Source organism: Labrus bergylta, chromosome 5, assembly GCF_963930695.1.
Source record: "Labrus bergylta chromosome 5, fLabBer1.1, whole genome shotgun sequence".
NCBI classification, from domain to species: Eukaryota; Metazoa; Chordata; class Actinopteri; order Labriformes; family Labridae; genus Labrus; species Labrus bergylta.
Genome location: NC_089199.1, coordinates 28,996,808 through 29,009,954, shown reverse-complemented (window position 1 = coordinate 29,009,954; position 13,147 = coordinate 28,996,808). Strand labels below are relative to the sequence as shown.

The 13,147-nt window shown below is 43.6% G+C and overlaps 1 protein-coding gene across 1 annotated transcript; it reads right to left on the bottom strand.

Annotated features, from left to right (window-relative positions):
• Nucleotides 1-556: 556 nt before the first annotated feature.
• Nucleotides 557-5,391, bottom strand: LOC109988172 (transcriptional repressor scratch 1-like). The gene is made up of 2 exons (XM_020639580.3): nt 4,704-5,391; nt 557-1,930 (listed from the first exon to the last, which is right to left on the bottom strand). The coding sequence occupies exons 1-2, from the start codon at nt 4,858-4,860 to the stop codon at nt 1,116-1,118; spliced, it is 972 nt and encodes a 323-aa protein (XP_020495236.2). The 5' UTR covers nt 4,861-5,391; the 3' UTR covers nt 557-1,115.
• Nucleotides 5,392-13,147: the final 7,756 nt, after the last annotated feature.

Sequence of the window (13,147 nt, the reverse complement as noted above, 5' to 3'; positions counted from 1 at the left end):
ACCGCAAGTTGTTTTGGTTTCATGCTGGTGCTCAAGGGCGACATCTGCTGGATCAAAAAAACGCATATAAAGCCTTTAACCAGTGCACAATGATAGTGTGGACGATGACACGCCCGCCTTTTGGTCTGAACTAACCAGTTTTCAAGCAATGAAAAGTGACAGTTTGCAGATAAGATCTGGACGTGACATGTGGAAAAATGTGACTTATTTAAAAAATGTCTGCTTGGTATTTGATAGACAGGCATGTGAATAAAAAGGAAATACATCTAGTTGTTTTTGTGAAGGTGAAAGCTTTATTGTTCTTGTTCAAATTTAGTGATACTGTCCAATCCCTCCATAATCTATAAAGCTTATCCTGTTCGGGGTCAAGGGGGGCTGGAGTTGATTCTTAGCTGTCATTGGGCGAGAGGCGGGGTTACACCCTGGACTGTTCGTCAGTCAATCACAGGGCAGAGAGTTACAGACAAAGAGGCATTCATGCGGATCTTTTAGAGTCATCACTTCATCTAACCAGCATTTCTTTGGACTGTGGGAGGAAGTAAACGAGTAAACGAAAGAAGCTTCAGCCTTTATTAATTTTAATCAGTTTTATTGTCATCACCGAATTGATCAGACAGAGAAATATAGAGAGTCAGAATATATTTTGGCTTTTGTTTTCAACAAATCCAATACATGGCTTTTCTCATAAATCCATGTTAAAATTCACGAATACATCAACCAATAATAAATAAATAATTTTCAACATTGGCAAATAAATAGTTAAATAAATTAATAAATACGGCAAATTCATCATTTGAACAAATAAGAAATAGTTTGAGGTAAATTAAGAGCTAGTCATCGGCATAGAAAATAACACTGGCATTTAAATTATTGCAATTCAATTTATATTAAAAAAACGATATAAAATATTTTACATACTGACTTTTATGGGTTTCATACATGATTCCTGAATAATTTAAAGTGAGGTTATTGCTTATCAAAAAGGCAGGATTATGATGCATGCATGTGACAAGCCTGAGAACGAGAAGAGAAGAGACGTTTTCTCTGACTTTGATGTTTTGAATTATTGAAAAAAGTGTTTAAGTAGAAAAGCGAAAAAGAAAGCTATTTCTTCATCAGTCCTCAGAGCTGCAGTCGTCATCGTCTCCTTGGTGACCTTTGAAGCAGGCCGACTCGTAGTGCTTGTTCAGGTAGGACTTGAGGGCGAAGGTTTTGTTGCAGCGTTTGCAGGAGTAGTGCTTGAAGGCCGAGTGCGTCTGCATGTGGGCGCGCAGGTTGGAGCGGTCGGCGAACGCCTTGCCGCAGTGGGCGCAGGCGAACGGCTTCTCCCCGGTGTGGGACCTCATGTGGCCCTGCAGGAGCCACGGCCGACTGAAGGCCTTCCCGCACACCGTGCACTCGTGCTTCAGGTTGTGGGTCAGCATGTGCATGGCGAGCGCCGGCATGGACACGTACACTTTGTGGCACGTGTTGCACTTCCTGGCCTGCTGGCTGTCCAGGCTGCGGTGAGTCTGCTTGTGTCTGCTCAGGTTGGATGACGTCGCGTACGACTTGCCGCACTCGCCGCACATGTGGCGCCCTTTGGACGTGCCTTTGGCGGGGCTGCTGTCCGCTGACTCGGCATCCTCGCCGCTGTCCGATTGGCTGCCGGCTTTCCAGGGTGACCGCTTGTTGGACCGCCGGCGAGAGCGTCCATCCGAAACGAGGAAAGCGTTGATGCCGCACGACTCTAACTCGTGGCCGCTGACGTCGGACTCCAGGGTGCCGCTGGAGACGGGGCTGTCCGGATGCTCCATGTCGTGGTCGGAGAACTCTTCACCGACGCTGCCGCCTGGGGAGTACAGGGGCTCCGCGGAGAGCCCGGTCTGCCCATGACCCGACTCCTTTGTGCTCGACAACACTGAGGGGATGATGTAATCGTGGATGTAGCCTGGAAAACGATAAAAACATTTATTTAATATGTTGTTTGTTACACTTTTTATACAAACAGCTACAGGAATTTATTTTTTTACTTCGCCTATGGACGAAGCCGTTTTAACTTTCTGCTAAACCATTTCTTTTACATCGACTGTGATACTTTAGCTTAGCTTATAACCAATAGAGGTTATAAGCAGTAAAAATGACAACACAGCAATAGCCAGTCTTCTAGGTTTGTTTTTGGTTTTTGAGTCATTTATTCAAACGTCCAAAAACACGAAGGTTTGCATATATTAATGATACGCAGAATTAGGACTAATCAAAAAATGGCAATACTGAGTTGAAAAGTTTGCACACTGAGGTAAGGGTTTTAAATTTGTCCACCAGAAATCAGAGTGTGGGTCTTTAGAATTTATTGTCAATAATTCCACAAAGGGGGATTTTGCAGGAGTTGTCCTCCATCTACTGCTTCTTCATAGCTGGTTAGGAAGTTGTTTATTACCAACCCCCCTTCCACCAACATCCTTTTTGTTCATTTTTGGGGCAAGAAACCCAAACTGAGCAAAGCTTATTGAGATATCGAGATCATCAGACATGGACAAAAACTACTCTCTAATAAGCAGAACGTTGAAGTTTAAGGAAGGAAAATCAGAGAAAATGGCAAAGTAGTTTTACAGTTCAGTCATGTAGGATGAAGCATGAATGCATTCTTTATAATTACTGTAAAAAAAAGAGCCACTTTGCTATCCAAAAGAACCTCGCTAAAGGCTCATGTGTGTACCTTAAAGTGTTACCATCTACATTTGTTTTTGTAATTCATTAACCTGCTGATTATCTTGTGATTAATCCCAAAATAGTGCTCATCAAAATCAAAGTGACGTCCTTGCAAAATGACACAAAGAAGCAAATTCTTTTAACATTTAAAAAGCTTGAAAAATCACCAAAAATCACTCATCAATTATTGACATTCTGGTGATGGATTTTTCTTTTAATACATCAATTCAATTTGCTGATCAAAGGTTGCAGCTCTAGCTCCATTAGTTCAGTACCTAATACCTTTGTTTCACAGTTGTTTCTGTTTTCTATTAAGGTAATGGAACACCTCATGATGGTCTCGGTAACCTTTGAGGAAAAGTGCCCTCTAATCAATATGAAACCTATACCGGAAGCTATTTGTAAGTGCCAGGTTCAGCAAGCTTCAGGGATGAAATATTAATGAGTCTTTGGTGCACAGTTCTGCCCCCTAATCAATACCTCAACTGGCTCCAACAAGTGCTACCATAAGAGGAAAAAACACAATGTGCTGACAGAGACAAAACAGCCCGAGGAGGAACTCGCTCTAAATCCACCTGTCGCACCAGCAGAGAAAGCATCACATCTGACTCTGTGACGGGGTTGCAAGAGGGGAGGGGGGGGGGGGGGTGATCAAAACAGAGCGTCTCGGCAAGCAGCGAAAATCCCCTCAATCACTAAATCATTTTAATCAGATCATTCCCCATCTGTGCCCTTTTTTTCTGAGTATGCATGAGGAAAGTAAGGCGGAGATTGAGTGACAGGTGGGGGACTGCAATTTGGCAACAAACAAAAAAAAAAAAGGAGGAAGGGAGGGTGTGTGCTTGGCGGAGGGTTTTCTGTCTGATCTTAACAGCAGCAGTCAATGGTATATTGAGCCCCTCCTCTACCACCCCATACGCCACACACACACACACACATGCACACACACTGGAACACAAAGGGAAGCAGACAGCTGGCATCCTAAATCTGGGGGACAAATTATTCAACTCGAAACACAAGATCTGTGATGCTGCTGGTGGTTTTTAAAGGGGGGAGAGAGAGGGGGGGGAGTCTACTCAAAGCACACATTTCTTTGGATGTTTCTCAAAGCCACACACACACACACACACACACACACACACACACACACACACACACACACACATTGTTTCTTCTCTCCTCCTCCAGCCTGTGTGTAGAAATCCTGAGGATGAAACCCTACTGTCTGCCACTGTACTGCTCATGTTGCACTTTATTGAATTACCTGCAGCACTCTCTATTTTCCAGTCAATACCCATCCTCTAAAAAAAAACAAAAACCCCGTTCCATCACCTCTCCCTCTCCCTTGCTCCACGTATGGATTGTGTTGCTGCAATCCTACTCCCTGTGGCTATCTAACATCCTGCAGGATCAGATGGAGAGAGATGCAGAGATGAACGAGTTGGGGGGGTGGATGGAAAGGAGGGGGGGTGGAAGAGGAGGGGGGGGGAGCTTGGATGATAAGAGGAAAGACTCAAGGGCAACTGCACCATCTAAGGACAACACAGTCCCATGTGGCGATCTGCTTTCTCACGAGTTTTCTCTCTCCTCCTTTCTTTCTAGTTGGACCTGACAAAAGCTTGCATCAGATTTCCTGTGTGCGCACGTATATATCTCATCACTCATGTACACAACAGTATTAAAGCCAGAGGCTGCTGTGTGATCTGGTTTGAACGTTAAGCAGATTGAGCCGGCGTGACCTGAATACTATTTAGCATCCGCACGAGTTACAAAACAAAAGTCCTGAAGCATACAGAAGGGGGGCATGCAATGCCTGCGGGGGGGGGGGGCTTTAAGGGGGTTTTCCATGAGCGATTATATAGCAGAGACAACATCAACAACAACGTAAACACTGCTGCATGAATGCATGCTCACTATCTCATAAAAAAGGACCATGTGGATCATCCCTAAAATGACGGAATATGAAGCTAAAAATCAGCAGAAATCAGCAGAAAAGTTGAAGCTCAACTTACCGTTTTCGCTCAAACGCACCGCCAAGTTGGTGGCCGACTCAGTGATGGCATGTGTCACAGTGTACGAGTCGTCCCACTGCTGCTGCTGCTGGTGGTAGTAGCTGGAAGATGAGAAGTCGTGAACCTTCGGCTGCTTCACTAAAAAGGAGCGTGGCATCTTGTTCACCCTGATGACAAACCGGATCGCTAGAGCCTCATAGAAAAACGTCAAAACAGCCTTGATGGTTGAGAGAAGAAGAGAGCAGTGCTTCCAGGAGGAGGCCTTCTTGGATGGGCCAAACAACAGAAGGGATGAAGAAGAAGAAGAAAAAAAAAAAAAAGGTTTAAAAAAAAAAAAAGAATCCTGGTGATGGTTTAAAGCTAGAGAAGGAAGAGGGAAAAGAAGATGTAAGTGAAAGCAGCAGAGAGAAGAGAGAAAGCAGAGGACAGTGAGGATGAAGATGGAAACAGAGGCAGAGAGAGAGAGAGAGTGAGAGAGAGAGAGATAGGGAGAGAGAGATGTCTGGTCTAGCTGAGCTCAGCACTACTGCAGCCTTTTATATGTGGGGCACGAGCCCCAAAGATCAGGTGGTGCGTTTGGAAGAGGGAGCTGCTTAGCATTAATCCATCAAACATCCCCGGGGACACACATCAAATTACCACGAGCCGTCTGTGCTTCTCAGTGCACATGCTGCATGCACGCACACACACACAAACACACACACACACACACACACACACATGCACACACAGCAGTCAGAAAACCTCCTCCTCCTCCTCCTCCTCCCACATCCTCCTCCTCCTCCTCCTCCTCCTCCTGCTTTCACCCCTCCGTCTCCCCTCTCCCAGGGAAGGAAAGCAGACAATAGTGGTGCAGAAGCACGTGGGTGACACTACACACAACATCTTGTCCTCTATTGTCTTTCAATGAAGTAGCTAACACAATTTATGCTACCTCCCCCCCCCACCCCCCACACACACACACACAAAAAAATGCAACCCCAACCCTCCTCACACCAAATCCACCACCTCTGATATCATCATTAATGCTGATCATTAACAAAATGCTCAGATGAATGGTGCAGTGTTCATCAGATTAAGGTCAGACATGCTGTTCATGTAAAAGTATCTGCAGCGTTTGTCGTTCACTGTGACGAGTTTATCTTGAACTGTCAGGTGCTATTCAGAGTGAGATGTTCTCTGCTGGACTGTAATCCCCGGATTTCAGTTTACAAACATCTGCATTTGATTTCATTATTACAAACATCTGGTATGAATATTTGCTCTCTGCTTTATTGATGATAATATTTATTATAATACATGGATAATGTGGGACGCAGGTAGCCGAGTGGTTAGTGTGCGCGTCCCATGTACGGAGGATGTAGTCCTCAAAGCGGGCGACCCAGCTTCAATTCCGACCTTTGGCTCTTTCCCCGCATGTCATTGCTCACTCTCTCTTCCTGATTTCTGACTCTATCCACTGTTCTATCTCTACAATGAAGGCAGAAAAAATATAAAAACTTTCATAATTCATGGATTTTGTGATGTTTACATCTCTTTCAAAAAAGCTCCCAGTTACTGTTAATTTACGTACACTTGTCTGCATTACGGTCACTTGTGTTAAATGTTAGTACCAGGTGTGGAAACAGGTTTGATAATGTGTCAAATTCTAAAAAAGATTCAGTCTGATATATGTTATCTTTGAATTTCACTGTATTTTTTTTATCAGCTGTTTCAAAAAGGTTTTTATTTATCCAAGTTTTTGTCAACATAACAAAAGAATAAGTCTTACTTTGAAATGATTTGGTGAAATGTTTGCTCTTGTCACTTGGACGCAGATCTTTGTCTTTTATTCGGCCATGATTTATTTTATTTCACTTGTGATCCTGTCATGTATTCAAAATGTGGCAGGCCCAGAAGTGAGATAACAAGACACCATCGTTTGGATAAAGACTCAAGAAACCAAACAGAAACTTCATTCACTAATGAACTAAGATAAATAAGATTTATTCTTCTCCCTGCTCCTTTCCGAACATGGATTGCGATAAAATGTGAATCGTTTTTTGTCTGTGAACGTGTTCTGTGTTTTGACATGTTCGGAACAAATAAAAAAGAAAGTAAATGAAAGTATTTAATGCTGACAATCATTGTTCAAACTGAAAAAGGCTAAAAAAAAAAAAAAGAGGCTAAAATAGTTTGGACTGATTTTAATGTTTGTTTTTTAATCCAGTAAAACAGCTGCTGTTGTAAATCCTATGAATGCAAAATCACATTCTCTGCACATAACGCATCAATTAGATAAATACTTGAAGCCTGTGACTGTTTAAACTACACGTGCATGTGAAGTCAGCTTCATGATTAAAGGAAAGAGACTCTTCTGTTATTTTCTTCTTCTGTACATGTTGATTGATTCTTATCCTGTCAGACGGTGACCGACTCATTTCAGTCATAGAAAAGAAGAAAAATGAACTCTTGAATGAAGCAGTTTCTCCTGCGCTGATCGATGAACACTGCAGACATTTTTTTTATTTTTTTTTAAGTGACATACTCAGACGACCTGTCGTTCCCTTTAATGTTTTTACCATTTTTTAAAAGCAGGAGGAAAGATTCCCGTCCTCGACCGTCAAATTGAAGACGGCGTCATAATTTAGCTTCTTTTGAGAAAACAAACGACAGGAAAAGCACAAAATGATGATTTAAAAAGTCATTTTTCTGTTACTCATGTGAAGCCTAAGTCAGATGTCAACATCCATATCAAACAATATAAAGAGAATATGTTCAAACCTTTCTATTTGAAGTGGAAACAGGGGACCCTTTCCTTCTCAGCATGTCTTTATGTTTTGATGTTTTGTGTGTTGATGAAGTGTTTTGATAAATGAAGCCTGACGCATGGTAAAAAGAAAGGAGGCATGAACCTGAGCAACTGAAGATACAGTGGTGTACGAGGGGTGCAGATGAAGCTCAGTTAACTGTTAGAAACTCTGTATGTCAGTGAAAGCAGCTTGCACGTTTAACCCTCTCCTCCCCTGCGTGTCTCTGGCAGTTTTATGTCTCTCTAAAGGCCTCCCCCCCCACCCCCCCCCCCTCTCGACCCCCCCCGCCCAGCCCTCCATGGTGCCATATAACCCTCATCAGAATAAAAAGGCCCTCCTCGGTGACTTCCGGTCCGTCGGCTGTGACGGGCTGACCTCTGGGTGCCTGCGGGGTCACAGGGGTTAAATTCTGGTCGGCCACAGAGAGACGACAGCAGCTTAAACACAGCGGAGCTCCGTCACAGATGGTCTCTGCTCGGTACAGTTCAGTTTGCCTGGATAATAAAAAAATATATATAATCTCACAGACAGATGTTGATGGAGGGGAAGGGGGGCGGGGGTAATTCAGTCGCTCTGGCAGCAACATGTTTACAGAAGAGACTGGTGTCTGGTGTGACGTGAGAGCAGCCCAAAGGTGCAAACAATTATTTATAATTTTTCGTACATTACTACTTTTTTGTGTTATTGAAGACAATGTTCAGACTAAACCGTCATTAAGTCGACCCCACCAACAGGTTACAAAAAGCCTGATATTTCTTCAATATATGCGCCAAAGAGCTCCAATGTTGGACACAAGCTATTAAAAAAAACACATCAATAAGGGGGCGCCAGTCTAGTGGTTTGTGCACACACAGCATGCGGAGGCTGTAGTCCTCCAAGCAGACGGCCTGGATTTGACTCCGGCCAGTGGCTCTTTTCCCGTATTTCATTCCACAGTGATTTCCAATCTATCCACTGTCCTATGTCTACGATAAAGGCATTAAAAAAATAAAAAAATACATCTTAAAAAAACAAATAGCCACGCTGTTGCCGTGTGTGACATATTCAGGTTTCACAGTGAACTGTATTTATTTTGACTCCAGATGAAAATGTCCTGCTGCCCCCGAATTCTCCCAAAAGTGGATTCATCTGGCACTGAAAATAGTCCTCAATAAATCCACCTTTTTTTACTTGAGTCACTTTGACCCTCTGTTTTTGTGGAAGCACAGAGAGAGTTCATCAGGTTAACTGCTCATATCTCACACATGAAGTCGAATCACACACAAATAAAAAAGAGTCCAGAGGTGCAAGAAACACAAGCAGCAAGACATTAAAACAAGCTAATGGTGCTGGATGATCCAAACCAGTGGATTCTCAACTGGTCTAGCCTCAGGAACAACCACCAGTTCCTTCATGCGATATCACAACTCAAATTTCTGAAATTCTTCCAACCAATCAGATTTATTTAATGAAAAATAACGGCAGAAAACAAACATGTTTAACCAGCACTTCATCGACTTTTCCAGACCCACTGAAAACGCCTCCACGACCCACTCTTGGGTCCCGAACCAACAGTTGAGAACCACTGAGCTTAACTACTTTCTTAGCAGGGAAAACCAGAAGTGATGCACCCTTAATGTTGATAAGAATCTTTATTGCACAAAAGAAGAAGTATAAGAAAGAGAAAGTAAAGGAACTCAGATGTGACCGTTTGTGCACTTTGAAGCCCTGGAAAAAAGTTTTTAAAATGCATCCTGTTGCAGAAAGTGAATAAGTGAGGGAAGTATTTCTTAAAAAATAGGAGACCAAGAAGATGTCACATGCAAATATCTGGTGTCAAAGAAACAAATCAGTGCAGCCGTATTGGAACCAAAAACGTCCGTCTGGTACGGAAGCCTGCAGTCGGCCACACATCCAAACATTTTGGATCACTTTGTGAAATTCGGTTGTTTTCTTGACCTATTTATGTCATCATCTGGAGAGGTATTTTATCTGGATCTCTATAAAAAAACGCTAACTCAGGAATCACAGGAAAATGAGGAGAATGAATTCTATGGAGGGTCGCTTTGGGCTTCCCCATGATACAAGAGAATACATTTCTCAAATTCAGCTTCAAACGCCGCTGCAACTGTCATGAAATAAGACTATACAAGAGAAAATAATATTGTGCAGAGCCTGGTTTTTCCTGCTGGAGAAATCTGGTCATCGCTGCTCGTGTGTGTTTTTGCGATTCCGCCTGCTGAGTCTGATTAAATGCATGTTAAGTAGCAATGGCAGCCAGAGACCGTCTATCTAAGCCTGTTGAGCGGGTGATAAGTGAGATAATTTGTGTTAATCACATCCAGTCATTAGAGAGCCATCTGAAAAACAAACCCAGGTCCTTTTCACTGAGGCATCTTTTCAGCACCTCCACAGAAATCTCCCACTCTGCCATCTGACAGCGAGGCAGCTGCGCGCCGCTGAATGAGAGTGATTGTCTCTTTTCTTTTAATCAGCATTTAGTGAGTGCGAATAAAACGGAGAATTTCCCCCTCTTCACTCCGCAGGCTTTCTTTTTAAAAAGGTTGATTGTGGTTTTTTGCTTGAGAGAGAGAGAGAGAGAGAGAGAGAGACTTGTGATTTATGTCCCAACACATTTCATGCTTTTTTTTCTTAACCAACCAGCTTTGTGCAAATGGTGTTAGGAAGGCTCCACTGAGATTTGTCTTGCACACTTCTACGCAGGAGCAAAATAACCAAAACACCTCAAGTCAATTTGGAAGTGACTGGTTAAAGTCTCGCACAATCGGCCCCTGTCTGCACCGTGTCACCTGGAGTGGAGAGGCTGGGGGGGGGGGGGGGAGAGGTCAGAGGAGGAGATGAGTAAGGTGAGGTGACTGACAGGGGAGAGAAATGCTGAAGAGGCTGATGGGGATGCCAAAAAAAAAAGGGGGGAGGAGGCGTTGTACAAGTGCATTTTAATCTAGTCAGACCTCAATCCTGATAAAAGGAATCTGTCCATCTCTCTCCCCTCCATTCTCGGGGTCATCAATCACACGTGTCACTGGCCTCTGCTCGGTCGGATGCCGGGGGTCTCTCGGGAGAAGCAAAGAAGAAAAAAAGAGCTACAGATGCCGTCCAAAATGGGAAATAAAAAAAACAAAGTGATGAAATGGAAATATTGTGAGAAGGATGACATGGAGGACGGCAGATGAAGCTGTGGATACAACAGATGGGTTATGTTTAGTAGAAATATTCTAATGTTTTAAAAAAAAAACCTGTCCTTCATCAGCAGCTTCCTCAAAAGAGATCAAAAGATGAACCCTGACTCCCCCTCCCGTCTGTATGCAAATGAATCCAGGCGTAGTAAATCCAGTTGTAATCTCTGCGAGCAGATATATCTGCCTGTGACTGCAGAATCTGATAACAAGGTCTGAGTAGCGTTTAAGAGTCATGTGTGGGAGCTTTTTGTCGTCTGGTGTGAAACTATCAGCGAGGAGAGCTGAAACACGATCGGCTGTCATCACAGGGGAAAGCTTTTTTATGAGTCATTAAAGAATCACTTTGCTTGTCTCAGGAAGCTAGAGTCAGACTGCAGGGAAGAGAAAAAGGTAAAGCAGCTGCTCAGCACATTTCAAACACAAGAACTCATTCTGATTCTGAGAAACATCAATGAGGACCAATAAAAACAGAATCAAATCATTTAAGATAGGAAGAATCTAGTAGTAGTATTTTATTTTTTTAATTAATTAGAAAAAAATTAGATTGTATTAAAATTAGATAGACTGGAATTCAAAATGTTAAATACAGGGGTGCCATCGCATGTACAAAGGATGCAATCCTCAAAGTGGGCAGCCCAGGTTTGAATCCTACATGTGGCTTTTTTCCCGCATGTCGTTCTCCACTCTCTCTCTCGCCCCGATTTCCAGCTCTACCCTCTCTCCTGTGTCTCTAATGAAGGCACAAAAGACCAAAGTGAAATACAATAACGCTGCACATTACATGATGCATAGCTGGTTAAATACTGAAGCGTCTGTGTCCGCAACATCAGAATCAGAATCAGAATCAGAATCAGAATCAGAATCAGAATCAGAATCGGGGTTTATTGCCAAGTACATTTACGCATACAAGGAATTTGACTTGGTGTATTGGTGTTAAACGATTAACAAGGACATAAAGCAGAACTAGTAACAACTTAAATAATACAGAATAAGAAGATATTACAATATATAAAATAGAATTTAAAAATATAAAAGATAAAAAATAAAAATAAAAAACACAAAATGTACAAAAGGTGCGATGTAGGAGCTGTGCAGTGGACTATGAGAAAAAATTCTAATGTGTGTAACTACTCACAGAGTAGTAAGTAAGGAAGATACATTTTTAAAGTCTTTTTAAAGTCCAACCTGCATGCACATATCTTTTTTTTAAATCTCAGAGGTGACCTCACGGTGTTGGCTCAACCAAATTAAAACCACACAAACAAAGAATTTGTGTTTCCCCCGTTGATTCTCAGCCATGCAGATATGTCACATCTAACTCTAAGAAATGAAACTCAAACAGCTTATGGACTCATCTTTGGCGCTCAAACTGTTCGAATAGGAGGAGGACTTACTCATAGTCAAGGGCTTTCTCTTGCCATGTTTGAGAGCGATCCCGGAGAAGGTGTTCGCACTTTGCTGCAGTCAGTAAAAAAATGATCCTGCAGCAGCACTATCATTTAAATACGCTGGTTTATCACCTCGCAGCGTCTGTCCTCATGTCCTTGGCGCCTGGTATTGACAGAGAACCTGCACCTGAATGTGCTTCTCCTCGGACGCTCGCCTTGGACTTTGCCCTGCCAATAATACTGCACGCTGCTGGCCGAGGGCCCGACGCGGCTCCTCCATATCTGTTCAATACACAATCAACTGATGGTGTCAGTGGGGGTGACATTGTCTCTACAAGTGTCATTCGCCGGCCTTGAGAGCACTTACACTAAATGGCTCTTTGCCAAATAGCCCTTCAGCGCAGGCCGGTTCAATTGCACTGTTAAAAGAAGAATTACCTGCCGCCGGGCCCCCCAAATGGGAGCTCTTGTCTGATAAAGGACACCGGGAGTCATTTAGGCTAATGTCCTCACATTAAAGGAGCTTGTTCTGCTGAAGATGTAAAGAGCTAAATCACCACATCTGCATGAACAAGGGACGGAGTAAAGCGCTGTCGATTTGTCTTAATTGAGAGGCACGTGGCAAATAAAGTGTGTGTGTGTGTGTGTGTGTGTGTGTGTGTGTGTGTGTGTGTGTGAGGGTTACAGGGGGGGGGGGGGAGAAGTTTCAGCGGGTTCCAGCTGTAATGCGACAACAGACTGCCTGCTTCTTGTTGGATAAAGGTAGGGGTCGGGGAAATGTGGGCCTCTCACCCTCACACACCCTTTGTCTCCTGGCCATCTGCTGGGATTTCATAATGGTGCTGAGGGTGAGAGTGTGGGTGTGTGAGGGAGGGGGGGTGGTAGGGCTGGATAAGGGAACGGGTGGGGGGTGGGGGTTTGCATTCCGTCACCTTACAACCATCCACGCTGCAGAGCGCAGGCAGGCCCGGGGCCACAGGAGGCTGCAGACCGCTCTGTCACGCAGGTGGGGGGGGGGGGGGATTTACAGCCTCGGTGACCCCACTCAGAGAACTCTCCATTTCCCAAACACTCACTCTGCTTTA